General features: G+C 34.4%; 2 protein-coding genes across 2 annotated transcripts; both read left to right on the top strand.

Moving 5' to 3' along the window:
- The first annotated feature begins 1,268 nt into the window (after positions 1-1,268).
- LOC102588597 (vacuolar protein-sorting-associated protein 11 homolog) lies at positions 1,269-7,078 on the top strand. Its single transcript, XM_006353544.2, has 5 exons — positions 1,269-1,726; positions 1,870-2,043; positions 2,153-2,476; positions 2,568-4,322; positions 6,376-7,078. The coding sequence occupies exons 1-5, from the start codon at positions 1,511-1,513 to the stop codon at positions 6,763-6,765; spliced, it is 2,859 nt and encodes a 952-aa protein (XP_006353606.1). The 5' UTR covers positions 1,269-1,510; the 3' UTR covers positions 6,766-7,078.
- Positions 7,079-7,395: 317 nt separating this feature from the next.
- On the top strand, positions 7,396-10,808 carry LOC102588917 (uncharacterized). Its single transcript, XM_006353545.2, has 2 exons — positions 7,396-7,552; positions 10,315-10,808. The coding sequence occupies exons 1-2, from the start codon at positions 7,477-7,479 to the stop codon at positions 10,527-10,529; spliced, it is 291 nt and encodes a 96-aa protein (XP_006353607.1). The 5' UTR covers positions 7,396-7,476; the 3' UTR covers positions 10,530-10,808.
- The last annotated feature ends 1,727 nt before the right edge of the window (positions 10,809-12,535 follow it).

Genomic DNA, 12,535 nt, shown 5'->3' on the forward strand with positions numbered 1-12,535 from the left:
TAAATATTTAGGATAATTCAGTTTTTTTTTTAAAAAAAAAGAAATTATTCTCTTAACTCTTTAGAAAGAAGATGCTAACCTAGTTCATCAATTTTCTTTGACCAAAATAAAAGAAATGATTTTCTATGATTATATTAAGGGAAAATTGTATGAAATAGCAAACTATTAATTCAAATTAGATGTTATAGCCAGAGTTTATTTTATTTGTAATTCACAGCAAACATCTCATTTTTTAGTCATTTTCGGTATACAATTACTCATTCGGTATACAAATGTATAAAATAAGTTTGTATTTGTAATAAAACGAGAGAAAAGTGTATATTCAAATACAAATACATATATTTTCGTCATATACACTTATAATTATACAATATAGATCTTATTATACAAATTACAATGTATAAATGAATTTATACAAAACTGAACATTTTGTATAGAAATTGGATGTATCTAGCGAATTATACAAATCAAAAGCTCCATAGCAAACATAAAATTTGCTTTGAAGTGCAATTATGCAAACTATGGCTATAACATACAAATATGATTTTTATGTTTGCTATATGTGAAAGTTACTCTTTAATTAAATTAATCATAAAAACTAAAATTACAGAATTTCAAGAACATCATGAAATTCATGTTTGACAAAAAGATTAATATTATAAATATAATGTCATAAAATTATAAAACATTTGAAAAAAGAAGAAGATAATCTATCAAGTCTAACTTTAAAAAATAGCTTGCAATATAAAGTATCGAGTCAATACTCCTAAAACAAATGAAATTGAAAATATAACATCAGTTCTGAATTCAAAACAAAAAATTGAAATATTACGATTATAAGTAATAATTAAATATAGAGCTCTAACTCTATAAACAATCATAAACTCATTCATTAACTTAATATAAATATTTAATGTAGATAATTTTTTTATTATTTTTTACCTTTTCACCTATTATTTATGAATTCATTTTCATCATATCATAACGATAAATGATTCGTCTCACTATAATCTTTTCTTGAATTTTTTTTTAAAAAAAATTGCCACTCCATTCTTGTGGAGTACAATCCAATTATTCAGAAAATCATTTCTTTAAAAAAAATTGACAAAACTTCTTGAAAAAACTTAAACAACCATAGTTTTTATATTAGTCCGACCATTTTGTGAATAATTTTATTTATTGGATGAAAAAAGCAGCTCTATTCAACTTTAAAAATAAAAATAAAAATAAAAATTGCACAAACGGACGCTAGAAAACAAGCAGAAACGGGTTCAGAGTGACCCGACAAATCCAATTTGGTATCATTCTTCACCTTTCCATCCTGTCATGGACCTTTTCACAAAATTGGATCAAAATTTCATCAAAGAGTCGATTCAATTCCTCCTACAACGTGATTGCTAACAACTAAAGCTTCAATTTTTCTTCAAATTCCAGAATCATTCTCAGTGGGTTTGCAATTTCATGTAGTGGGTCTGGTTGTGCAGCAGCTAAGGGCTTGACCAAGAAAAAGATGTATCAATGGAGGAAGTTTGAATTTTTTGAGGAGAAATTTTCTGGGAAAGTTCCAGAAGATATAGCCGGCAAGATCCAATGTTGTTCCAGCGGTAAAGGAAGGATTGTTTTGGGTTGTGATGACGGCACTGCTTCGTTATTGGATCGAGGGTTGAAGTTCAATTATGGTTTTCAAGCTCATTCTTCATCTGTCCTCTTCCTCCAACAGCTCAAGGTAGAATTTTTTTGAAGTTTCTCAATTGTTAGTACTTACTGACGCAATGATAGACATAATTTGGATGAAAACCCCATATGCTTATTTAAAGTTGATAATGCAGAATGCATTGACTTTAGCTTTCCTCTTTCTCTGTTAACTAGCAAAGGAACTTCTTAGTGACTGTTGGAGAAGATGAGCAAATAGCTTCTCAGCCCCCAGCTGTTTGTCTTAAAATTTTTGATCTTGACAAGATGGAGCCCGAGGGAACAAGTACATCAAGTCCAGATTGTATTCAAATACTGCGAGTATTCACCAACCAGTTCCCTGAAGCAAAGGTGTATATTAGTATTTATAAAGTTTCTTCTTTCTTATCGACTTGTGTACCTTTTATTTTATTGCGTATCATTTGATTATGAAGTGAGAGTACAAAACATATAACTGCAGATCACGTCGTTTTTGGTGCTGGAAGAGGCTCCGCCATTATTACTCATAGTTATAGGGCTGGACAATGGTTCCATCTATTGCATTCAAGGAGATATAGCTCGTGAACGTATCAAGCGCTTTAAGCTTCAGGTGGATAATCATTCAGACAAAAGCCAATCCTCCGTCACGGGTCTGGGGTTCAGAGTGGATGGTCAGGTGCTTCAGCTGTTTGCTGTTACCCCAAATACAGTGAACTTGTTCAACATGCATACTCAAGCACCTACCCGGCAGACTCTTGATCAGATTGGATCTAGTGTAACTAGTGTTGCAATGACTGATCGATCGGTGTGTGCTAATTGAAGTGTTCTTTATTGTCTTCTTTCCTTTTTGCTGGGAATTTCAATTTTTTAGTGTCATTGATATTATCCTCTTATAGGAGTTCATTATTGGTCGGCCTGAGGCGATATATTTCTATGAAGTTGATGGTCGTGGTCCTTGTTGGGCCTTTGAAGGAGAGAAGAAATTCCTTGGGTGGTTTCGTGGATACCTGTTATGTGTTTTTGATGATCAAAGAACTGGAAAGAACACTTTCAATGTTTATGATCTGAAGAACCGGTTAATTGCCCACAGTATAGTGGTTAACGAAGTTTCTCAGATGCTTTGTGAATGGGGTAACATAATACTTATTTTGGAGGACAAATCAACTTTATGCATTGGGGAGAAAGATATGGAGAGCAAATTGGATATGCTTTTCAAGAAGAACCTTTATACAGTTGCTATAAATCTCGTCCAAAGCCAGCAAGCTGATGCTGCTGCAACTGCTGAAGTGCTGAGGAAATATGGCGATCACTTGTACAGTAAACAAGACTTTGATGAGGCTATGGCTCAGTATATACACACCATTGGACATCTAGAACCTTCATATGTCATACAAAAATTTTTGGATGCACAGAGAATCCACAATCTCACCAATTACTTGGAAAAGTTGCATGAGAAGGGGCTTGCCTCAAAAGATCATACCACTCTTTTACTAAATTGTTACACCAAATTAAAAGATGTTGAGAAGCTGAATGAGTTCATCAAAAGTGAGGATGGGGTTGGGGAACAAAAGTTTGATGTTGAGACTGCAATAAGGGTATGCAGAGCTGCCAATTATCATGAGCATGCCATGTCTGTTGCTAAGAAAGCTGGGAGGCATGAATGGTACCTTAAAATTTTGCTTGAAGATCTAGGCAGGTATGAAGAAGCTTTACAATATATCAGCAGTCTTGAGTTGAGTCAAGCTGGGGTGACAGTGAAAGAGTATGGCAAAATTCTTATTGAGCATAAGCCAGCTGAAACAGTTGAGATACTCATGAGGCTTTGTACAGAGGAATCCGAACTGCCCAAGAAGGGAGCATCGAGTGGTGCATTTATCTCCATGTTGCCTTCTCCTATTGATTTTCTTAACATTTTTGTCCATTATCCTCATGCACTTCTGGAGTTCCTTGAAAAATATACCAGCAAAGTGAAGGATTCATCTGCTCAAGTGGAAATTCACAACACACTCCTGGAATTGTACTTGTCTCATGACCTGGATTTCCCATCAATTTCACAATCTAACATAGATGAAGGTGGAAATGATCTAGCATCTTCAAAATCAGTATCTAATGGGAAGGCTATATCGAACAAGAAAGACGTAAATGATGAGAAAGGTCGTCAAGAGCGACGTCGGAAGGGGCTGACCTTGCTTAAGAGTGCATGGCCTTCTGAACTAGAACAACCACTATATGACGTTGATCTTGCCATAATTTTATGCGAGATGAATGACTTTAAAGAAGGATTGTTGTTTCTGTATGAGAAGATGAAACTTTTCAAAGAAGTTATTGCATGCTACATGCAGGTACATGATCATGAAGGTTTGATTGCATGCTGCAAGAGATTGGGTGATTTGGGTAAGGGGGGTGACCCTTCTCTTTGGGCAGATTTGTTGAAGTATTTTGGTGAACTTGGAGAAGACTGCTCAAAAGAAGTCAAAGAAATCCTGACATACATTGAGAGGGATGATATCTTGCCTCCCATTGTGGTTCTTCAGACACTTGCCAAAAACCCGTGCCTCTCTCTCTCTGTTATCAAAGATTACATAGCTCGAAAGTTAGAACATGAGTCCCAGTTGATTGAAGAAGACCGCAGAGCTATGGAAAAGTATCAGGTTGGTACTTGTCTGTTCGAATTCCATTTTATATTTATGTATGTAAATATTTTGGGATACCTGCAATGTGTAGACTAACTTGCCTCCTTTCAGTCATTTCCTTACTAGAGTTAAAAAGTTAATTACAGTACAGTGACATAACTATGGGGAGGAAGGCTTTTTTTGTTTGTTTTTATTTTTGAACAGCCTCCTTTCAACCATTTCCTTGATGTGGTAAATTATAGAGCCATACCATCTATTTAACTTGCCTGAGTGTTTCATGTAGTACATGTTGCAACATAGTCTGCTGTTGGTATCGTCCATACGTTGGCGAAGATAATGACTGTTTCATATCATCCCAACATAGTAAATATCAAAGGGACTCCCAATTCTCTGAGCTCCCATCTCATCACATTTGACATAATGGTTTGTGGTTTAAACAAAATGGGTACTGTTTTCATTCCTATGGCCCTATGTAGAATTTCAATGGGGAATATGGTAAGTTACGATTCATATTGCAGATCCTAACTTGTTTGGGACTGAGGTGTTGTAGTTATTATAGTAGTGTTGTTTCTGTTCTTTGGTTCCAGTCGGCGAAGTTTCCTATTACTTGTCACCTCTTCTTCTACAACAACAAGAATCCCTTCATATCTACATATATTCACTTAATTCCACCAAAGTTCTCTGCTTTTTCACTTTTCTGAATATGGGTCTATGGGATCCCTTGCTCAACTGACTTCGAAGGTAATAAAGTTTTGTCCTTTTGTTTTTCTATCAAGAAACCCCTTTTCATTTGTTTCTTGTTTGGTTGAAACAAATATGGAGAATTGGAACTTCTATGATTTGTTATTTTTGGTTTTATCAGGTCCATTTTAATTTCTATGTGAAAGGAAATTCTGAGGTGAAAAGTGAAAAATTGGAAATTTTAATTGGTCTTGCATCTCTTTTTGTGAAATATTTATGGACATTGTAAAGTTGGAGAAGAAGGACTAAGTGGTTAAGTACACAGGAATTGCTGTTTGGGTCTTGTTTGGTTTGCTCTCTTTTATGGTTGATGATTTTTGCTTGACAATTGTAAGAATTAAAAAAAGGAAGTTACTTTGATTGGAATGTTGAAGCTATGATCTTGATAATCAAATAATATTGAAATAATTTTGGGGTAGAAGGTAGTCGAGCATTGTCTAGTTCTCCTATCAGTATTGACATTATTATTATTATTCTTGTACTATCTTATTCTTTGATCTTAGTGTTACCTGTCATTTCCTTTGCTTTAGTTATGGTACGTTTTGTTGTCTACTTGTTCCTTTTTTTTTTTTCATCATGGTTTTTCGCTACTGTATTTGCTTTACTTTAACCGAGGTTTTATCGGAAACGGCCTCTTTACCTTCACAAGGTAGGGGTAAAGCTGTGTACATACCACCCTCCCCAAACCCCACTTGTGGGACTACACTTGGTATGTTGTTGTTGTTTCTGTTCTTTCAATGATTTTTCTTTACCCAATTGATATTTCAATTGATAACGGAACTATCACATATAACATTCTAGGTTATAGAAAGTCACTGTCATCATATATCAGAGTTCAAAGTTATCTTTCAGCAACACGTCTTGTGTACTCTTTTTTCTGCTTTTTTCTTTTGGGAGAGGGAGGCCAAGAGTGGCTGAAATAACTATCTTTCATTCTATACCATCTTTTTGATAAAGAAGGATATACTATTGGCATCATGTCTACGTAATATCTGTTGCCTTCTATTAGTTATTCTCCATGGCCACATTTTCTTTCACCATTGAATTAGATGCTTGACTTCTATCGTCTTCTCTTGGCTACAAGCACCTAGAATCACTGCTTAAACTTGCTATTCTCTGAGCTCATTAGCTATGCACCTGACGATGGGTAGTATACTTGAAACTTGAAATATTACTCCCTCACCTTTTCTACATCCTTTTCGAGAAAGAAATTATCAGATCTTTATATCCAGTTATCTCGAATTCTAATTTCATCATCATCTGACTTCTTATGGATCCTTGAACAAAATTGAGAAATATAATATTCTGGTCATTTTCCCTCATTTTGCAGGAAGAATCATCAACAATGAGAAAAGAGATCCAGGATCTAAGAACAAATGCTAGAATTTTTCAGCTTAGCAAGTGTACTGCTTGCACATTCACACTAGACCTTCCTGCTGTCCACTTCATGTGTATGCACTCATTTCATCAGCGCTGCCTTGGCGACAATGAGAAAGAGTGCCCTGAGTGTGCTCCCGAGTACAGAGCCGTTCTGGAAACAAAGAGAATCTTGGAACAAAGTTCCAAAAACCCAGACCAGTTCTTCCAACAAGTCAAGAGCTCAAAGGATGGATTTTCCGTAATTGCTGATTATTTTGGCAAGGGGATTATCAGCAAAACGAGCAACGGGCCTTCTGAAGCTATTGGATCAAACAGTGCTTCTTCCGGCAACGATTTCTAGAGTTTTGTCAGCACATTTGTTGAGTACTAAAATTATTGAGATCTTTCCGGCCATAAAGAAAGTTTACTGAGCTACATGTTCAGAAGAATGTCATCCATTTTGTTTTATAAAATTGTTGTTTATTAGGCCACTTGTTTTTCAAGGTTATTGTTGAGCTGCAGTGTTTTTTTAATTAAAATGTTGTACCTTGGAATCGAAGTATTTTTAGAACTTTGTGTGAACAAAATAAAATTATTTTCTGTATGCAGAAGAACATCTGATTGATTTGGATAAATTTTGCACTGTAAAAAAGTGGAATTAAGGTGCATTGTTATTTTTTGCTCCCATTTTAAGACTGACATTGATTACAAATGAGATTAATTTTCTGATTGTTACACAATACTTGATGATAAATAATACTTAAGCAGCTAATGATTTATATATGTTATTGTCTGGATGGGGTAAGGATGAAAACTATAGTTTATAATTCACTTAATTTAATTTCTAGTCTCAATATTTTGCTATTAGTAGATTTCTATTATAATATAATGTCATCAAATTTTCACTATGAAGAGCAATTTTGACCTTTTCCTGCGAAAAAATAAAATAGAGAAAACTAAAATAGCTAGTGGGTAGTATATAAAATTGAAAATACCAAAAGTCCAAAAATCAGTACTTTAACTTAACCCTCGCTATACAAAACCAGGGAAACGAAGAAGACAGAGAACGGCGATGGCGTTGAACAACGGCTTGCGTTCGTGTGCATCAAAGCTCATCACTTCATCTGAATCTATTTTCTCCAAAACCGGTTAGCTTTTTATCTCTTCATATTTTGATGTAAATCTCTTTTTTGTTTTTCATGATCACATTTTTATTTGTTTTTTTAAACCTAATTTATCAGTATTGGAATGAAATGAGCCCAGCTGATTTAGGATTGATGCATAGCTGATCGATGTTGATTTATTTTGTGATTACTGTATGTTGAAGCTGAAAATATCACTAAGAAACTCAATTTAGATTTTCGCTGCTGATTTAGGGATCGCTTTTTTAGATCTACCGATTTTCTGGGTTCTGTGCAATTGATATTATTTTGTGGATCTGTTTGATTGATTTGAAGACCGGCAAACATATGGTATTAAGAACATATGTGTACATTTGCTCAGCATGATGAATAGAATATTCATATGGTATGCATATATCAATCTGATAATAGGATTTAGTTCAATGTTCTTAGGAATGCCTACTCCTCGTCGTCCATTATTTGTTCATGTCTATCGGTTAGTTATTGTTGTTACATGTACATAAAGTCGTGTTTTTCTTGAGTCTTTTTAGCTTGGTTAAAAGTGTGTGATTTTGGAGTGCATCTAGTCTAAAATAGAATCTCAACTTTGTAATTAAGGACAAAAGATTGCATATTGGGATGAAATGGTCCTGGATACGACGGGTCAGATAGTTGATTGATTGATATTGGGAGGCAGGGTAGGCTGGTGGGGTTGTCATCCCTCAACCCGTCCTTTAAATAAATGAGACTATTGTTACCATTTGATAGCAATTTTGTGCTTCTGGTCTTGTGGCACATAGAGAGATGATACTTCACCTATAATGTTGTCTGTTCCTCCTGTATGATGCAAGACTGCTGGTTACACAGTGCTGCAATGAGCCCTATTCTCTTTAAAGTGATACATTGGACTAAAATATGAATACAAACATCTCAAGGTCATAACTTCTATAATAGAACCAGATAAAAATTTCAGGTGGGCTATACATACAGTATTTAGATTTGAGCATGGGGTCATATCTATCCATGTCATGCACAGTGGCTAGCTGTTGATATGTGGATAACTCAGCTATTTGTGTAATCCCCCTCTGTGAACTTGTGTAGAATTTGGCGACAAGTAACATTAAGGATATTAAACAAGGTGCTCCATGTGAGTTTTACTCTTAATAGTTCTACTTTTTGGCTCATTGGCTGCTATACAGCACATAGGCGCCTTAATATAAGACGCTCTCTTATAATCTCCTGTTTTAAGTTTCATGCCAAATACAAGTGAATTTTATTCTCTTTTTTCTCTGTAACAACCACTACTTCCAACTTATCCAAAATATCTACTTGTGATAGCTCTAGCTCTGGTCTCTTTGAGGTGATCTTATGTTTTTTATTGGCAAGGACAAAAGTATGATTATTATCATTGACATTCCTAGTTGAGCCCTGGGACATATAACTATTGTTGTTTTCAGATGGAATGGAGCTACCTCCAAGATAGAGGTTTGACGTAATTTTGGTCTAGAGTAGTCTCTCAGGCTGGCTATGGATGCTTGAACTCGGTGTATATATCTTATGGTGTCTTCTGGACTTTATGGTGTCTTGTTTGGCCCATATGAATACCTTTTCGTTTATTTGCTTCTAAAAATTTTAAAGGAGGTTTATCAATATTTTGCATTTATCTGACCCTTTTGGTTTAGCGCATTGAAAATATAACACGTGATGTTTGGGTTGGGCGCACATCACCAGTTTGAACCCCTCTGCTAGCAAGAGGTTTTTAAGTGAGAGCAGGGTAGATGAGTGGGTCTATACTCCTCCAAGTTCAAACTTGTGAGCCAGTTGGAGTTGGTCCAGCGAACCCACAGACCATTTCTCAATTTTCAAAACAAAGAAAAGAAAAAATGCATTAGTCTGATGCAAACTTATCCGAAAAAGACTAAAAACAGCAAAATTCTACCCATCCGATGGAGCAAAATCTCAAATACTCTTTTGGTGTTTGGACCTGCACCTTCTGAAATATGCTTGGCATTATCAAGTTGTTCCATCTCTTAAGAACTTGTCGAGAAAATATTTTTGGTTTACTCATCCTGATGACTATTATTAACCATAAATCACAGTACTAACCTAGGCCCTGCATTATGAACCTGGGTGCATTGAAATAGTCAAAATAGTTTGGTTGATCTTCTGAGCATTGTTCTTTTTGTGAAACATGTGATTATCAATAAAGAATAAGAATGATACTGCTATCTGTTGGAGATGCATTTGAGGGACATATATTTAGGTCTACGTGAAAAATTTATAAATGCTTCAAGTCTATGAATATATACTGATGTCAAAGAGGGAGAGCGATGGATAGTAGCTTTTAACAACTCAATTATAAACTCTAAAACTAATTAGTCAACCTTCTAATAATTTGAGGAACCCTCCCTGGTAGCTCTCCCTCCTCCTTTGTCGGACAAGCATACTTTCATCAGTTTGACAATCTTTTCATTGGAACAGTGTGACAATTGAAAGGTTGTTTTTCTATGGCCTGCTTGAATGACTTTGAATTATTTATTATGCCAACTTCTTTCTTTATGCACAGTTCAAACATCTGTTTTAACCGTTACATTTCAAACATTCTTTAATACTTGTTGTAGTTAATTATACATGTTTTGAAACTTCCATTTCTCTCATATTTCATTTCTAATTGTCTTTCCATCTTACTGTTTCTTATGACGAGTTCATTTCAATCAAATTTGGATGCTGTTGTTCATGCTTTTTATAACTCTGACCTTGCTGATAATTGAAATTTATTGTTTGGTCAGTGAAGAGAGAGTTCCACTCAACAGGTGTCAAGAGAATGGGAGGGCATGGACATGACGAACCTTTTTACCTTCATGCAAAACACATGTACAACTTGGACAGGATGTCAAACCAGAAGCTGAAGATGACTCTTGGTGTCTGGTCTGCAGTCGCCATTGGTGTTATAGTACCAGTTTATGCTGTCGTATTCCAGCAAAAGAAAACTGCTTCGGGCTAGATCATCATGCAATTGCGTCTCCACCACAATAATGCTTGCCCTTGGAGCTTCCATGTATGAAGATGAACCTATTGAATTACAGAGCATTAAATAGCTTTCAGTTTTGACTTAGCTTTACCCTGGTGGTTGCTTTTCTTGTTTCTATTTTGGCACAACATTGGTATGCCTGGTTCATTAATAATATTTTCTTAATTAAGTGAAAACCATATCTGTTGAACATGTGTCTGGTTTAATATCCACTTTGTGATTTTCTTTCTGACTGGCTATTGCTCCTATCAATCAAAGTGAATGTTGCTCCTTTTGGAGTACAATTTCTATGATATGCCTGATATATGGCACACATTTTCCCAGCCAACAAAAATTGGTGAAGTATTAGTATTTGGGCCCAACTAAAATAAAAGGAAAAGGTTTTACAAATGTTGCATAAATAGTTCTTGCATGTTTCTAATCAGTTATTTTGTTTCCCTTTTCAGTGTCTTAGAAACTAGAAATACAAAAAAAAATTACTGTATGTAGCTTTCCACTTCACTCACCGTTTCGACGTGTATATAGCTAGGATTTAAATTGATGAATAGCTCTAGTAGTTCTGGAAGTAGTTACACAAGAATGGGTTCAAAGTTCATCCCGTCGATGAAGAACTCATAACCTATCTACTTAAATTTGTGTGTGGCAATATTCAAATACTAGACTTGTACAATAACAAAAAGCCATGTGATATATACAATGATTTACCTCCTGATGGAGAGTGCACAGATGTGAACTACTTGTTTACACGGTTAAAGTTGAATACTATACGATAACAAAAAACCATCTGATATATATATACGATGATTTACTTCCTAATGGAGAGTGCACAGATGTTTTTTTTTACTATATAAATACTTTCATATTAGACATTAGTCTCAAATTTTTAATTACACGGTTTTATAACCAAATCAACCCTTAACTCTGGCATGTCTTCGATTTGAGAATTAAAACTTTTGCCTCATCCTTTCTTCCATGTCACGTTTGCACCAATGACGTTTGCACCAATGAATTATTTTCCCAAGTACACGTTCAAAGCGACTTTGGCATCATCAACATGGAAGCCCAAGTCAAGATTTTGTCTATCCCATACTCAACAATAAAGCCATGATAATATCGAGTGTTGATCTACCAACTTCAGAAAATAGAACTTTTGAAATAGGACGTATTAAATGCTCCATAAATTTCTTAAGCATTGTTTGAACCAAAGTCATCAATAACTGCTCCAAATTTGTAAGCATTTCAAATGTTAGAACACCTGGAAAGGGTTTACACACTATATATATTTGTTAAGCTTCTTCCAAATCCTCATCATTATCCATCTTGTGTTCTACACATGGTTACAGTCGCAACCTCTGCCGATGATGAACTGTTGTTCCGGCCCCTTTCCCGTCTTCATTGTACCTATTCCCACAAATATACCCTGTTTTAGAGCTTCTTTGCCTCATAAAGTACAAAGAATGTGAACTACTTGTTTACCCAAATTTAGAAAAGAGATGTTACATTTATTTAGTATTTTTTTATATATCTTTTTGTAACTTCTTAAAATACATGTAGTTAATTGTAATTTGATTTTTCTTTTAAAAATTGATAGGGTAACATTTTTTTAAAATATTTTGTAACAGATGAAATAAATATATATAAATTATTGTACGTTACATAACACTACAAATATTTAGATTTAAGTAATTAGTTCTTATTGATCATAATTTTGAAAACTATTTCAATTGACTAAGATGTAATAAAAATTTCAAAATTATTCTAGAAATATTTTAAAATAGAATTAAGGCTTCACATGATTGAATATATTAAATAGAGTATATATTTTTTTACTTTTATAATATATCATAATACTTTTAATTGCAAAAATAGGTCTAAATCATCATTATTGTTAGTAATTGTTACACTTTAGAAGACATTCAAGATAAGACAATATTTTTCTAATTTAATTATTTGATAATCTAATTATTTTAAGCTTAATA

This window comes from Solanum tuberosum, unplaced genomic scaffold (assembly GCF_000226075.1).
Source record: "Solanum tuberosum cultivar DM 1-3 516 R44 unplaced genomic scaffold, SolTub_3.0 scf00158, whole genome shotgun sequence".
Taxonomy (NCBI): domain Eukaryota; kingdom Viridiplantae; phylum Streptophyta; class Magnoliopsida; order Solanales; family Solanaceae; genus Solanum; species Solanum tuberosum.